Below are 17,576 nucleotides of genomic sequence, written 5' to 3' on the forward strand. Positions count from 1 at the left end.
TTTTAAAGGAAACTTGTTTATCGTTTATTATAGTCAAATTAAAACTACAACACGAAGCAGGTTATAAAATCCACAAGAAACCCGCAAAAGTACATTAGTACGGCATACTAGGATAAACCACACTCAAAGTTTAAACAATTAGGTCAAGGAACATATGACAAGCAAGTTGACAACACAATACAAACTTCATAGTAATAATAATAAGCTTCATGCATGTTCATGGACATGATGGACTACATACGTGACCAGGGTCGGATTACATCCTATCTTGAAGATTGGGTTGCATGGGTTGCACTCGAAACCCGTATGATGGAATCGGGTTCTGATAATGGTAGTCACGCTCTGAAGGGTTGCTGCATACACCTGCCTCCATTTCTCTCATGTTTCCATCCATCTCTTGTTTGTGCTGTTCATCATTAATTTTACAATTTAATACGGAGTACGTAACTTTACATGTACAAATATAAAACCTGAATCATGGAATCGGACAAATATAAAACCTGAATCATGGAATCGGGTTCGAGTAATTTCACGTAATAAACATTTATGGTTCATTTAATTTGATAATTTAATAAATGATCCTTTTTTTTTTTCAAAAATGTATTCCTTAGATAAATGGTTAGTTTTTAAGTTGTCATCACTTTTACCGTAGTAAAAATTGTACAAATTCTCTAGGCTAATTATAAAGGCCCTGTTTGACAAACGGCAAAAGCAGATTAATGATAGCAGATAGCGTTAGCAGAATACGGTTAGCAGATTTTGGTAACAGGTTTTACCATCATATGAAATTAGCAGAATTTAGAAAGTGTGTTTGGTAACTAGCAGATTATACGACAAATCTACCATTTCCATGTATATGCTATTACAATATGCTGTTATTAGCAGCATATTCAAAAACAGTAGATTCCGGCCAATATGCTGTATGAATATGCTATTAACCAAACACGTAAAATTAGTAGATTGATTGGTCAAACTAATATTTAAGTTGGAATCTACTAATTTCACCTAATATACCGTTTACCAAACAGAGCCAAAATTCTTCCAAAGTAGAATAGATTCAAAGAGAAAACTCGTCTATTTCTCTCAACGTAGTAGATTATTTGAAAAGAACCAAAAATGAAACAAAGACGCATACATTGCAATTACACTAATTTTCCTATGAGAGTATGAGACGGTCTCACATGATAAACTGTCTTACATAAGAGTTAAGACTTACTTTTGCAATTTTGTGTTTGTGCAAACAAAACCCAAAACAATTGTCAACTGTACCCTAATTAATATGAGCTACAAGTTTAAGGCAGGAATATGATGAAGAACTTACCAACATGTAAGCCAGTTGGTTATTCTCATCCTCAAGCATCTTATGCTGTTCACATTTCAATAATTGAATTAAATTAGGCTCAATAATCACTCAAATAAGTCTAGAAAATAAAGCTGATTTTTGAGAAAGTATTAACATAATTAATTACTACTAAAATGTAATTTGGACATACGTACATTCTTTTTGTGCAGCTTGTAGATCTCCATCTGCATGTAACATGAACAAAACAACAAGATCGATCAAACACAGCTTAAGACGGTTTCATTCAAAAATTGTGTAAAACGGATCTAGATCACTAGAAAATCATCATCATGTTAGTGCACGTACAAGTTGTTATAGATCAAAGGAATTTTTTAATTAAGATATAATCTTTTTTGTCATTATAATTTTTTTTAATTAAATTAAAATCCCTCAAATAAAACAAAACTGGTATAAATCTGAGAATTCGTATATGAAAAACCTATAAATTGATATTATTAGTTTCGTATAGAAAAAATTTACCACGTACTTAATTCGTATAAAAAAATTATGAACTAATATTATTAATTTGGTGACAAAAAATTCTTTAAAATTATTTGAGAAAATTTATAAAATTGAAATCATTAGTTTTGTGGTCAAAACTTTCATTAAAATACACATTTTGTGACTTTACTCAATCCTTTTGATTAGTTTTCCATTTCAATTTTTTTTAATCCTTATTAAAATATGAAAAAATTAATAATGTGTCAATTTTAAATCTATAAATAATACATTATAAACTAAAAGATCTATACTAGTTAGATATTGAGAGAATTAAAAACCGTTTAAATTACAAATAAAATATGTTTTTTGTTTAATCTAGTTGCTATATGAAGATATTTTTACAAAACCAACAAGACCATTTTCAAGAGCATTTTCCTTTTACAATACCACGCATAGTGAGTAGGTTAATAGGAAAGATACTTGCCTGCTTTTCCCTTACACCAACAAGACCATTTTCAAGAGCATCCTCAAGCCTCATCAGATCTGGATATGGCAAAGATGTGATGTCTTCCCCCTTCAAGTGCCTATTTACTCACCAAAACATAATATTTCGTATTAAGAAAAATGAGATAACTTTATCGGGTGCTACTGAATTTCAACCTCTAGAGTCTAGACCCTGTAGACCTCTCGCATGCACAACATAGATCAGTAGACCTACACAATTGTCTCTAGCTAGCTTATTGCTCAAGGCCTACAATGGTAGTGAACCTTAGTGTCAACTAATGGCATCCTATAGGCTTATACTAGTTAATCAAGCATGAAATATTATTACCTTATTTTCATTTCAAACGGAATTAAAGACTCGCTATTTTTTTTTTTTTGTTTCGGGATAAGAGTGAAGGAAAAAAATGGCTCATTGTTCATTAATAAATTCCTAAACGTTTTTTATATTCACAAAATCTCATTATAGACGGCACATATCCGTCTATAACTAAAGACGAACCAAATATAATATCACATTCCTAATAGGACAAGCAACAAGTGGGGTGGTGGGGCCAAAAATGTCACCACCTTCAAACTATTTGACCGTCTTTAGCTATAGACAGACTAGTTGTTTTATATTATAGGTTAGATTGTGTACATTCACCTCTTTTTTTTTTACCACGGGCAAAAACCTTGCTTAGGGAATAGGGATATGGACTATGAAGGTAGTATTGTTATTTGTTATTGACGTATTTGTAACTAATCAGCCAAAAGAATGTCATTTTTTTTGCTTTGAAATGGATTACTGAGTAAAAAAATGGTAGGCATATATAAACCATGTAAATCTATTTTGTGAAGTAATTAAAATATTTATCAAAACAAGTTTTAACTTGCATTCAGTATTTATCAAAAAAAATTGTGTAAAGAGAGCCACTTATCCAATCCATATGATTATACTAGTTAATCTGGCTGACATCTTTAATTTCTACAACGTCAATTATCGGAAACAATCTGTTCGACTTGTTTACATACCGCAAATACTACATACATCCCACTTCGCTCAATGATGTAATTGTAGGCGAGAGCCCAAAAATGAACCGCCACAATACTTATTGTAGCAGTATTATCTTCAAAGGTACGAAAAAAAAAATTAACCATATACTTGCTCCGATCAAGTCATTTGTTTACTCTTTTTAGTTTATTTTAATTAAAAGTAAACAAACGATTGGGAATTTGGGATAAAGCACAAAGCAGGTAATATCATAACACATAAGCTCAATGTAGAATACCTGAGCTCTATCTGCATGTTGTCATTTTCTTTCTTGACTCGATCTATCTCATTGCTCAGATTCTGTTAATTACCACAAAATATCACCATGTAAGAAATGATTAGCGTGCATAAGACTTCTGTTTCATCAATTGATTAATCGAGTTTATATATTTCAAGCAAACTCGAGTTGCTTAAACACGGTATTAATTAATCATTAATCATTAATCAGTTTTGAAACCTAAATATACCTAATACAACAACTATTTTGCCACTTGATTATTAGAAGTAATACAAAATTAATAAATGGTAAAATAAAGATCTACTTTCTCCGTTCCATTTAATTTATTTATTTGTTTTCAATTAAATTACCCCCTCACAAAGATTAAAAATGGTAGATAAATGATTAAAATAAAGGGAATAAAATATATCTAAGTAACATTTACTCCTTGTTAAACAATTTAGAAGTCATGTAGTCTATTATTCAAAGAAAATGTGGTTAACATATTTTTCTTACAAAAATACATTAAACTATTTTCGGATGAACTTTTAAAATTAATTAAATTAGATTCATGAATACTAAGTAAAAAAAACATGAGTTATTAAACAATAAAAATTATAAAAAATCATTTTTAATATATATATAAAAGCAAAGAATCATTATTAAAATATAAATAATAAATAAAATCAACAAAATTACTAATTTCATGAAAAAAATATTTATAAAATATTCTTCTACTTAAACTTACACGGATCTGAGTAAAACTGTGAAAAAAACTAAAACTTTAATTCAAAAAAAGTGACAAAAAAATAATTAAAACTAGATCTGAAAGGATGTAACATAACAGATAGATTTAGGGCAGCTATAGCTTACCAAAATTGTCTAAAAAACCACAAAACAAGAGAATAAGCTAGAGAGTAAGAAACATGACTTTCCTATTTATAGATCTGTTCAAAGGATCTATTTTTCTTCTTTTTTTGCATATTTTTAGTAACATTTTTATCATATTTATGATTTTATCCCATGAATCATAGCAGAAACCCTAATAAAATACATGGACAAAAAGAATTTTTAAATTAAAAAAAAATGATGATTTTTTTTATTCTTTGCGAGTGGTATTTTAATCAAAGGTAAACAGATCGAGACGGATCGGAGGGATTAATAAAAATTAAACTCACTTCATGCTTTGCATCCCAAAGCCTTTTCCCTGAAATCTTGTGGTATTGATCTAGTATATCTTCAACCCTACAAAATTATGAGTAATTTAATTAAACAAAATAATAAGATCGCTTATAAAGGTTTTGAAGATTACCGCCACCAAATACAATCGACTTACATAAATAAATAAATAAATAAATACATGATATAAAAGAAGGTGATCGAAGACGTACGCGGTTTCAGGACTATGATAAGCATGCATCTTGCCATTGTTAGAGAAAATAATTAGAGAAACTTTAGCTTCACAAAGAACAGTAATTTCACCTGCTTTTTTAATTATTCCATTTCTTCTCTTTGAATAAGTTACTTGCCTATTTGTTGAATTTTCTATCCTTTTTATCTCAATTTTTCCTCTACCCATTATTTTTTCTTCAATTTTCTCTCAATTTTTCTAATTTTTCTTATTTTTATGCTAATTTTTCCAAGTTTTAGAAGAGAAAAAGAAGATATAAAAAGGGAAGAAGGACAAGAAACTTTCAAAGAAGGTGTAGTAGGGTTTGTATGAAAATGGGTTGGTGTAAATGACAAGTGATATTTACCTTTCATTAAATAATGTATATTATATTAATGGTGTGTAACTTTATTTTATTACATTGATTTGGCCTTTGTTATTGATAGATAGTTTGTGACACCTTGTTAACCGTTGGTCTCTTGACATCATCATAGCATAGACTATTATTTCTGTGTCTCTTGTGGTGTACTATGTATCTATGTATTTGAGTGTTTGATTTTTGATTGATGTTTAGTTTCTAGCTAGAGTAATTCTCAATGCCTTTGACTAGGATTCTTTTTTTTTTTCATTTACGGTTGGTAATTTTGATGAGTAAATAATGTTAATCCCCATGTATGCATGTGTATGTAATTCCTAATATCTCACTGCGATCTTTCACAAACCCTCTTTCATTTACTTTCTCACTTACAGTTTATGACGAAGCATTATTGTAAAAAAATGAACATTTGTGATGTAATAACTCAATAAAATGTCAATTATAAATAATTTTATTAGTTTAGGTCTTTTATGAGCAGTGGTAGAATGAGAGAGGCTACTCGGGTTCTTAATCGACAAAAAACATGAGCTTTCAAGTTTTGAATTTTTCATCTTGCTTCACTTGACCGCTTTGTTGTCTCGATGGTCTCTTTAAGATGCTAGCTTTGTAGATGTATTTGAAGAATGTCTAAATTGTCCGATCTATTGCACTCCAACATATTTGTTTTTTTTCGAAGATGTTATCTTTTTATAGTAGCACTAAATACTTGGAGTGGATGTAACAATGACTATAAGGCCTTTTCTTTTGATAAAGATTCAATCCGAGCTTTAACTTAAATTCAATTTAGGTCAACTCTTGATAAATTAACTCTTATTTCCATTTACACATTAAAAAAAATGAACTTTGAATTCAAGCTTATCTCTTCACAAATTAACTATTGGGCCCTGTTTTTTTATATTTTGGTTGTACAATGCTTCATTCATTCAATTGGTTTAGTTTTGTATAATCCTATTTGTGCTCCATCAACATAGTTGTTATTTTCGAAGATGTTATCTTTTTGTAGTAGCTCTAATTACTTTCGAGTGGATGTAACAATGACAATAAAGGTTGTGTTCTTTTGGACTTAATTTCAGCTTATTTCAATTTAGCTATATTCAGTTTAGTTCAGCTTCATTCAGTTTAGTCGGTTCTTCACAAATTAACTCTTATTTAAGTTATCATATCAGTTTATTTCAGCTCCATTCAACTTAGTTCAATTCAGCTTTATTCAATTCAGCTCATCTTTTCACAAATTAACTCTTGAGCCTAAGAGTTGTGTAATTACTTCTATTACCGCTTTTTACAAGTTAATCGGGTCAACCCATATACTTACTCTTATGAAATCCATTGGCATTAACGAAGTATTTGCCTATATGAGTTGATAAAGTTTTTATTTTATTTTTTTGTATACTAGTCTATTACCAATCTAGTACGTTATTAATTTAGTGTTAGTTCGGTGGTTGATTCGAGTTCTTTTCGCATAAATGTAGGAGTTGAGAGGTAAGAGTTGTGTAATTACTTCTATTACCGTTTTTTACAAGTTAACCGGGTCAACCCATATACTTACTTTTATGAAATCCATTGGCATTACTGAAGTATTTTAATATACTAGCAAAAAAATCTAGTAAGTTATGTTTAGTCATGAATTATTTTATTGTTAATTTTTGAGGATTTTAATGAATCAAGTAGCAAGGATATTGATGATATTAAGGATATGGTATAGATGATGGACACGTATTCCATTGATGGGAATTGAATTCAGTGAAAAATGGTCGAGGTTGTAATCTAATGATGGCTTAGGGTTTGAGCTTGTGGACTAATTGGCGCATTGCACAGTAACATCATGACCGATGTGGTTTATACTTGGGATCTTCAAGTAATTCAAAGGTTCACGGAAACAAGTACGGTCTCCATCTATGGACTATCTAAATCATTTTTAAAGAAAAAAAAATATGGAATTGAATCATGAATAATCCATAATCCGTAATAAAAAAAAGTTTAAGTTTGTGATAGTCTTGCTTTGATGATTTTAAATTTTAAATAATTTTGTCTCATCATGATTTAGTAAAATAACTGAACAACTAAAAATCGAGTTTTAAACAATAAATAATTTTGTAAAAAAATGATTTTAAATTTTAAATAATTTTTTCTCATCATGAATACTCCGTAATAAAGAAAATTAATCACTTAAGGTGTAGGTGATACTCCTAATTTTTAAAGATATCACTGCCACAAAACTTAGTGCATGTCTTAAAATAACTAATCTACCAAAAATTAATTTTTCAAACAGTTAATTTTTGTAAAGAAAATATGTTTACGATTTATGTTAATGGTTTGACAAATTATAACCAAAAGATCAGCAAAAAGTGCATAAAATAAACGTTTAAAAGAGTCAAATTGTTGCATTTTGGGCATTTTGATCAGTTTTCATTAATTAACTATAGGAATACCAGTGATTTTGCCAAAAAAAAAAAAAAAACTGAGAGGAAATATCACATAGATTTTTTGAAAAAAATGAGGATAGTCGTAGTCGAAAAATATAAAAGAAATCGTGCTAGCTAGTAGTAGTAGGTCTAATCATGACTTTGTATTGTTTGATTTTTGAGGAGTTTAATGATAACAATAACATAATGAATCAAGTAGAATGGTGTGGATGATTGATTTGAGTGAAAAATATTAAGATTGTAATATAATGATGGGTTAGGGTTTGAGCTTGCGGACTAAACATTGGCGCATTAAATGCACATGATCATGATTCATGCTCAACCTGGTTTATACTTGGGATCCTCAAATAATTCAAAGGCTCCCGGTCAAGAGTACGGTTTACAAATCATGCCTTGTGATTTGTGATGGACTATAAATCTATAATCTATCGATCGAATAAAGGAATCGATCGAATCATGTCTTGTAAGGGAAAAAAAAACTAGCAACACACTTTTGTGACTCTTGATTGATATTTTGTGATAGATTTATACGAGTAGTAATTTAGAGTGCTCATCGGCTCGTCTTCTACTCTTAGAGTGAAGTTTGACCAAGATTTTGGGAGTTTAGCTTAATACGGAGAATGGGGGGTAGTTGACCTTGCAAACGGGTTAATCGGGACGGGTTTGAGTTGGATCAGTTATGCTTGGTCAATTTCGGATTTGCTGACTTTGACATCGATCGGGTTGGGTTTGGGTTGGCGGGTTATTTTGGGTTCAAATCATTTTCCGACGTCAACTATTATCGAGTTATTCATGGATAATAATCAATTTGCAACAATAAACATTCGGGTTGAGTTATAATGGGTCGGGTCAATTCGGGTTTTGGGTCGAGCTCGAGTCTTGACTCTTGAGTTTGGTGTTGGGTCGGGTTATTTGGTTGAATCAATTTTGCCAGGTCTAGAGTAGTAGATAGTAGTACTCCATTTGTGAGAATACGTTCTTTATTTTTTTGAAGTATCAATTGTTTCAAAAGTATCTTTCATTTTTTTTCGCATTTCTTGCTATTTGTACGTAAAATATTACAATTATTATTATTATTATTTTTTTCATTTCTTCAAATTCTAATTTTTATCTTGAGTTTTATTTGATTGTTATAAGCATAAAATGGATCCAAAAATATTTTTTAGCACTAACTATTGTTTATTAATTTACTAACCGTATAATTCATTTTCTGCTTACAATCTTCTCAAAAAATAAAAATTTGTAAAATGAAAATATGAGTTGCTTTTCAGTGAAGGTTAAAAGTCTCTTATAAAATAACTTAACACTAAATTATGGTAATTAGCTACCACTAACAAAACAAGACATTAAACAGAGTACTTGGGATCAGGTGGAATCCGTTGTGCGAATATCTTTCGAAAAGGTCCATTTGATGATTTGTGATTTTCAGTCTTTTATAAAAGAGTGGAGGCTGTGAGAGAGAACCAGATGCTCTTTGCCACCATGACTTGTTTACTAAAAATAAGAGCAAAGATCATAGAATAAGACCGTCTTATAAAACAAATAAGTTACACCGTATTTAACCTAAAAAGAACCGTTGTAAACTGTAGAACGGTCTCATAGTCTTATACAATAACTATTCTAATAACAAATCATAAGACTAAGGTTAAAAAAGTGGACTTCAATACAGGCATACAGGCTACAGCTTTGGCAGAGAGTACAATTCATTTTCAAGAACTTTCATCAGAGTTTCTTCATATAGATTGTACAGATAAATTAGTCTCAAACTCTTGATCAAAGCTCTTCGCCACCATGCTCCTGCGAGTGTTGCTCACTTGCTCGTTATAAGCACGTGTTCACTTGGGTCTTATAGCTTCACAAATCACAATAATGGGTTATTCGAGTCTTTAGAATGGCCCCTGGATGCTGGTTACAGCCCGATAAGAGAGGTCTGATGGGTAATTCGAGTCTTTAGCATGGCTTGCTTAGATTTTGCAGCATCAACTCCTGTAAACCCATTTTCTGTTGCATATGGGGAAAATAAGCTGTCTAGACTCTAGAACCAGTTTGATACGCTAAAATCACGGAGCTTCCTGAGATGACGCTCCATGTCTTGTCGGGTTTGTGTCCACTCTTCCCTTGCTATCACAGTTGCCGCACTAACTCTTTCACTCTGGATAACATGCATTAGAGAAGTTAAACAAGCCACGAAATTGAATCAATGGCATAGTCCTCATTGTGACATTATGAATTTATGATAATGTAATTACTCAGTACTAATCTGTAAGAGAAGGTTACATACTGAGGGAATTATCTTGAACGTGTTCCCATTATCACGTATAACAAGCAAGTCGCTTTTCCGGTCCCTGTTCCTACCTTCAGGGCAAGTGACCTAGCCAAAAGGGACAAACAAAACAGTCACTGAACTCCGAAGGACTTGGTGGAGGGCACAGATATCTTTAAAACGGCAAAGAATAAGGAGGATAAGTAAGAAAAATGGATAGCATTGCTATTCATACCACAATTATAAACCAAAGCACATATACGAGTATAACCTCAAAGTTGGGAAGAACGACTATGAATGCCCTGATACTTTCCCTTTTGATTGTACAATTAAATATTCCCGCCGTCTCATTCATTTGTTTATCTTTGATTAAAATACCCCTCACAAAGAATAAAAAGTAACGAATGATTGAGACGTAGGGAGTATTATCCTAGTAATTATACAAAGTATCGTCTATCTGCTCTTCTCTGATTCTATTACAAAATGATTTGTGGTGGGTTAACATGAATCATCATTTAAAACTGTGAAGTTCTAAAATGGGGAGTAAAAAGTTACAGTAATAAGGCCGCAACAAAAATAAATAAAACTGCTTTACCAAAACTTTTGCTCGGGTTATGGCCTTAGATTTTGAATCTATGACATATATCTCTTCAAAGTCCAACACAAATTCTGGGTCAGTAAATCTTCGATTTCTGTAATGCTTTGTCAAGAAAATCTGGAAACAATAATAGAGGGTAAGATAACGGAGCAAGAATTGGGTAAAGCTAATGCAATAAGAAGGAAATGTAGGAAAGAAAGGTCTCTTACCTTCCAAATTTCTCTTTCGGATTTATACATTGGATCTCTAGGAGCGTCAATAGGTGGCTCCGTCACATTGTAGCACCCAAAATCACTCTTTGCACATCGTATATACTGCAACTCACAGATACACCAATAATAAAGATAGCATCATCAAATGATGTGTTTGTAAGAAAGAAGGTACAAAAAGTCAAAATGAAATTTTCGCCCTGTATTGGTACTAAATACTAATCACATATGTCAACTAAACAACTTTCATTGTGTCTCTTCTCTTGCGTTACTACCTTCTACTTTTGGCACGTCATCCTTTTATATACTCGCAATAAGTTGTATAAATTATATTGTGTTGATGGATACCATGTGTCAAACGAAGAAGTTTGTACAACTATGCAACTCGGAATAGGGTTAAAGATCCATTTTCCAGTTAGAGAAGCAAAGCACTTCCACCGAATTTCACTTTTTTCACAAACGATTTTTGCAAGTATAGCCATGAAAGCTTACGGAACTATGAGAGCTTTTGAAAGGAAAGTCCGGAGAAACGATATATACCTTATCAGGCATTGGAGCGAGAACCTTTGGAATTGAGTATACATCTGTATCTGGTGGCGTAACGTACATCTACATTCAATAACAAGAACTTCAAACAGTGCTTATTAAGGAACAAACTTGTGGGAGGAAATAAACAGAGGAACTCCCTGTGTTGCATACCCGGGTATAATAGGAGTATACTACGTAATTAAGCTTATAAAATTCCAAATGTACACACCATCAAGAATACAAGTATTTTACACAATGAATGGTAAATAAACCCATTTCAGGATTTTCAGTCCGATAATCAAACAAGGAGAACGAATATTATTAAACAGAAACTGTTACTCATTATCTTAGTCATGAAGCTTCTAAGTTGGCCAAAGGATCTCAGCTAGGATATACTCCGTATATTAACTCTCGCACAAAAAAATTATGACCTAGCAAGAAATGTAACCCAAGGTTACAACACTGGCAAGTCGCAAATCAATCTGAGGCTCTTAGCATATTCTATTAAGGCGCTTAGTTAAAATCGATGTATCAGGGACTCTGTTAAGAGCGTATCGCATATCAATATGAAGCAATCATACTGAATCAGGCAACCTTATTTAGTCTCACCCCTTTCAGATATCCTAAATTGTTTGGCCCTAAACTTTTACTGAACCTACAAACCTCGGCAACTTATAGAAACATAACAAGAAGTTCACCTATCCTGCTCCCCGCCTAATTTCACCACCACATAGATATTCTGAAATTTCGATCAAACCAATAAAATTTACAAATAAATACTCCAAATAAAGAAAGAACCTAACTTTTAAAGCTGCATACTTGGGAAAATATACTCTATGACATCAAAATATACTTCTCCATGACAAATGCAACTTTGCAAAATCTCAATAAATGTGATGAGCAACAAAAGTAACAATCATTCGGCCAGAAAAGTTGCTAAATTTACAGACAGGATAATTGTGAAATGAGACATTCTCCAAATAAGCAACATAATGATCAGTTAACAAGGAAGTCCAACTAATTCACTCTTAGAATAATTTTTCAAAAGTCGGAAAGACGGTCTCCTACTATTTTAGTACAAGACCAAACCATCTAACTCAAAAACTCACCAATTTACCAAATAACCCCAAATGGCCATGAATCAATACCCGCCTCAACTAGTATCATGATTCATGAGACCGTCTTATACAAGAATTTGTAATTTGTCCTCCCGCCATCCCAAATTCCCAATCATTCGGTTACCTTACCTTTGATATAAATATCACACTCAAAGAATAGAAAAAGGTAGACAAATGATTGTCGTGTAGAAATTAACAGAATCACCTCTCTGAAATCAATAATCATCCATTCTAACCCGAGTAAGGAGCCTCTCCATTACTTTTTCTCTCCCTTTCCTTTCTAATACAACAATATTAAGGGTGTGTTTGGATAGCAAAAGTGGAGGGAAAGTTAGAGGGGAGGGGGAAGGAAAATCTCAATCGTTGAGAGAAGGGAAGGGGAGGAAATGGAGAGTGGTTGTTTGGATCCAATTTCCCTCCAAACCGACATAAAAAAAGCTCAAACAAACTAAACCCTCCAAATTCCCCCTCCATAAAACCCTCTCCTACGAGAATTTTCAATCCAAACAAAACTCAAACTTTCCTTCCCTTTTATCCTCCAAATCTTTCAATTCAAACACACCCTAAATTTTTCTCTTCACCGGATCATACAGTTCACCGTTAGATCATTCCTGAACAAAATCTGAATCGTTGAGAGGAAATTGAAGGAAATGGAGAGGATCCAAATTGTCCAAACCCACAAAAAAAAGCTCAAACAAACTAAAACCCGCAACATTATCACATAAACCGGTCTCATACGAGAATTGGTCAAGCTCAAACAAACTAAAACCCGCAGCATTTTAATTAAATTATACAAGAATTTTTTTGAGACGTCTAATTTACGAAAATTTGAAAAACCCAAATTAAAAAAGCTCAAACAAAGTAAAAACCGCAACATTATCATAAAACCGTCTCATAAAAGAATTAACAAACGAATTATTACCTCGCGAAAATCGAAGACATCATTATCAGGATCAGGAGGCTTACGAATAAAGAAATCACAATCAAAAAGCTGAAACTTATGAAACTCATCTTCATTAATCCGATAATCAACAACCGTATCAAAATCTGAACCTTGAGTAGAAACAAAGCTCTTACTTTGAGCACCCATATGAATAACATCATCTCCAAACCCGGAACCGGAGTCGGAAACCGACTCGAAAAGCGGGTCAAAGTCTTTTTTATTATCGACTTCTTCTATTTCCTCGTCTTCGTCCATTTCGTATTCGTTGTCTCCATCGCCGTCGTCGGAGAAAACGCGGAAGTCGCCGCGACGGCGGGTGTGGGGTGGAGGTGGATGGGGTTGGTAAGGTGGTTGGTGGTGGTTGTGGCGGTGGAGAGAGGTGGAAAGTGGTGGAGATGGCGGAGGGAGGAAAGTGTGGGGGAGGAGGAGTGGGGGTTTTGGAGGGAAGAAGAGGAGGGATGTTGTCATGGTGGATAGAGAGGGTTTAAGGAAGGAGAAGATAAGTGTTGACTGTCAATTGTGCATTTTTAACTACTTAAAAATTGGAAAAATGTGTTTTTTTTTTTGGTTGTAATTAAATATTTTGACTTTTGATTTAAGTGTTAAAAAAAATTCAATGGAAAATACGAAAAAATAAAAATAGTAATAATAATAACAATAATTACATGATGTATTTTTGACCAGATAAATGGTGCGAGTAAGTTATAATTGGATCATACGAGTAGGTTACTAGGCTTATAATTAAAGCTCGCAAAGTTCACTCGTCCTGACTCGATAAGGTTGATCCGAGACCTGAAAATGTGACATGAAATTAGCCGGTAAACTTTTTTTTTTTTTTTTTTTTTTTTTTTTGGTAAAGAAATCCATCGGTGAGACGGCTCACGAAGCCATACCTATAGGAAACAAATAAAACAAAGTACTACTAGTAGCATAAACTAAAAATACAAAGTAATTGCATCGGTTAAAAGCAACGTGTTGATGTCGTAAAGTCAAAGTGCCTTCAAAATCAACTCCCCTTGTAATCATTAATAGATCAAAAATTATCCGGAGAAATACCGCAACAAGACCTCAAAGAAAGTCTCGAGCGTGATAAATTAAAACCAACGAGCCCCCATAAACTCATCTATACTCGTCTTCATTGATACAACCGCAGAGAAATACCCGCAACAAGACCCAAGAAAGCGCGTCTGGAGATTCATCTCCTTGCCGTGGTACACGTCATCGAAAAACCAACGAGCCCCTTGACCCAACGAGAGAGAACAAAGTGCACTTACGCCCCAAGGACGTAGAAAGAATAGCGGATAATAGACCACAAAAATCTGTCTCCAAAGGAGAGAATACTCCTGTCCGGAATTGCTTTTTAACTTGGCAAAAACCACTTGAAAATCCCCTTCCTATAAACCTCTCGGATTCAAGGCTCAACATGCAATGTAATGATAAGGGGACAGACACCCCAAACCAAAAGGAGTTTATTATTTGAAATAACAAAAAACATGCTAAAATGGAAATAACCATTAGTTCAGGGAGGATCCACCGCATCCGCCACAACCAGCAAACCGACTCCACACTACCCAACACGCTCCCACGACCACACAACAACCAAAACCACACTCCAACCAAAGAACGAAAACGGACCACACAAGCATCCACAAAACACGGCAGAACCAATTCAACGAACACCCACCCACACTGAGACTCCAAATTCCGACCGACTCCCCCAGGACCATCGGCTACATGCAACAATACCATCCAAGTCAACGACACAGCCCGACACAACCCGAAGAGCCTTATTAAAAACCGAGAAAAACAAAATGGGGAAAAGGGGATCATTGTGAAAAATCATTTCGAAAAACAAAGCCCAAAGACAACCATTGATATAAAAACCAAAGGCACAAAACCGTCCTACGACCAAATTTTTTTTACAATAAAGAATTGACAAAACTTTATACCCGAGGAAGAGGGAGCAATTATTTTATCAAAGCAACAACAACACAAAAAATTGTATTCAATAAATTAGATGATTGGGAAGAGGACCAAAAGAAAGTATTTTATTAAGATTATTTATGTATTTTTCCACCTAGGTTAACAAGTTCTAGATCAATGTATAAAACAAGGGTTTTGTTTGTTTTTTTTTAGAGAGAAAAATAAGATATAAACTTTTTGAAAATCAAAGTGACTTAATAGACTAAAAATTATCCAAAATGACGTATTTAAGGCAAAATTCTGAGCCTGGTCCAAAAGACTTGGAACAATCTAACCCGACCCGAATGACTCATTTGTCCAATTTACTTATAATATGTTTGGAGTTAAATATGATAAGGATGGGTCATGTAGAATAGAATTGACCTTTTATGCTTACCATTTACGGTTCAATCATTTGTAACTTATTTTTATTCATTGTGAAAATCATTTTAATCAAAATAACGCAAATGATTGATTTTGACAAAGTATTTTTTGTTTTATAAAAAATTGTACTTTATTGAGATTATTTTGGACCGTACTGCGTATTTATTAAATCGTATTCAATAAATTAGATGATTGGGAAGGAGAAAGTATTTTATTAACATTATTTGTGTATTTTTCCACCTATTAACAAGTTCTAGATCAATGTATAAAACAAGTTTAGTTTATGGAAATACTAATAATTTTAAAAATAGGTCATATATTTATTTTGACTTAGTCCTTTTTTTAGGAGATTAGGACCTCTAACAAAAAAAGATGCAAAGTGAAAAACAACTTCAAGAATCAATTTTGCTCCCACTAGAAAGAGTCAAAATCCCCTCCATTTCCTCAAAAGAAATTTTCCTTTCGATGATATGTTCTATCAACATCGAACGGTTCACGATTTATGCATAAAAATATAAGGTTAATAGAGTATAGAGAGGATAATATTATTAAATGGGTTTGTGAGAGGAAATGGAGAGGATCCTAATTGCACTAGAAATAGATAGATTCATATCAACAATGTGTGACCTAGGTTATGTTCTAGTGGCTTATCTAACGATTAACATTTGTGTGACCTAGGTCAAGTTCTAGTGGCTTAACAAAGAGGTCAACTAACGATTAACATTTAAAAACAAATGGACTTCAAAATCAAGTTTAAATTTAGTGTATAATGAGATCTCAAATCACAATATCAAATTTAATTGTGATGTAGAATAATGAAAGCTCAATTCATACCCCCATTGGATCTTTTTGATACATTGCCAAAATGCCATTTGACTTATACATTGTCCAAAGTTCCCCTAACCCTTTAGGCAAAATATTTGAAAAGGCGGTATCTCATTATGTTTTTGGGAGATTATTTTTAGTACCATTTTAAGTATTTTTAATATCTTTTTATTGTTAATGATGACTTAAAATAACTTTTTTATTTGTACCTAATATTATAAAAAAAAAGGTATCCATTTTAGTGTAAATACTAACCCTTTATACTATTACCACTATTTTATGTTATATACTACCCATTTTATGGACTTTTGATATCATATTTACTTCAAATTATAACTGATCTCATAATAAATTTATCGAGAAACGGTTTGTTAAGAAGACTTAGTCAATCTCTTAATACCATGACATAAAATCCTAAATTATACTTCCTTTCTTCTAGTCTTTATTTTATTCTCTTTGTTTGTGGCCACGGGTATTAAGGCGATGAATAAAATAAGAGTAAAAGATTGAGTGGAGTTTGGTGATAGGAGAGATGTATGAATAATTAGTAGTTAAATAAGAAACGGAATTACTTTTTCACATACTGACCTAAAATTTTTAAATGATACCTTCTTCCAAACCCTAACTAAATTAACTCTTACATATATATTTTCGCTAAAATCAATTTAATTGCTCTATAAACTATCCAATTAGTGAAGCAATTTTATTATTTAGCAATTATTAATATGTTTTTATTGAGTTTATTAGGGTTTATCAATCATCAATTAGTAAAATTAATGTTTACGGAAGATTATCAATTACAATGTTACTTCTGTCATTGTTCGCACAATTAGTCAAATAATTCCCTCACTGTGCATTTATTAATTAATAATTAATGCTTGCTTGTTTACTCTAATGTGTTTAACAATTAACAATGGTACTGTTTGTTGGGGTTTCATTATCTTAACATTGTTTTCATCAGCTTTACGCCATTAATAAATGTGTTTGTGAGTTTGTGACATTTGTTACTTGCTGATTTCCTGC

The 17,576-nt window shown here is 32.5% G+C and overlaps 2 protein-coding genes across 2 annotated transcripts; both read right to left on the reverse strand.

Annotated features, from left to right (window-relative positions):
- Nucleotides 1–5,310, reverse strand: LOC141596360 (agamous-like MADS-box protein MADS9). Its single transcript, XM_074416488.1, has 7 exons — nucleotides 4,926–5,310; nucleotides 4,713–4,779; nucleotides 3,556–3,617; nucleotides 2,268–2,367; nucleotides 1,498–1,527; nucleotides 1,322–1,366; nucleotides 1–406 (listed from the first exon to the last, which is right to left on the reverse strand). The coding sequence occupies exons 1-7, from the start codon at nucleotides 5,111–5,113 to the stop codon at nucleotides 257–259; spliced, it is 642 nt and encodes a 213-aa protein (XP_074272589.1). The 5' UTR covers nucleotides 5,114–5,310; the 3' UTR covers nucleotides 1–256.
- Nucleotides 5,311–9,236: 3,926 nt separating this feature from the next.
- On the reverse strand, nucleotides 9,237–13,899 carry LOC141596355 (PLASTID TRANSCRIPTIONALLY ACTIVE protein 6, chloroplastic). The gene is made up of 6 exons (XM_074416483.1): nucleotides 13,362–13,899; nucleotides 11,334–11,402; nucleotides 10,794–10,898; nucleotides 10,582–10,701; nucleotides 10,005–10,094; nucleotides 9,237–9,875 (listed from the first exon to the last, which is right to left on the reverse strand). Exons 1-6 carry the CDS (start codon nucleotides 13,848–13,850, stop codon nucleotides 9,759–9,761), a joined length of 990 nt encoding a protein of 329 aa, XP_074272584.1. The 5' UTR covers nucleotides 13,851–13,899; the 3' UTR covers nucleotides 9,237–9,758.
- Nucleotides 13,900–17,576: the final 3,677 nt, after the last annotated feature.

This window comes from Silene latifolia, chromosome 8, assembly GCF_048544455.1.
Source record: "Silene latifolia isolate original U9 population chromosome 8, ASM4854445v1, whole genome shotgun sequence".
In the NCBI taxonomy this organism is placed as follows: domain Eukaryota; kingdom Viridiplantae; phylum Streptophyta; class Magnoliopsida; order Caryophyllales; family Caryophyllaceae; genus Silene; species Silene latifolia.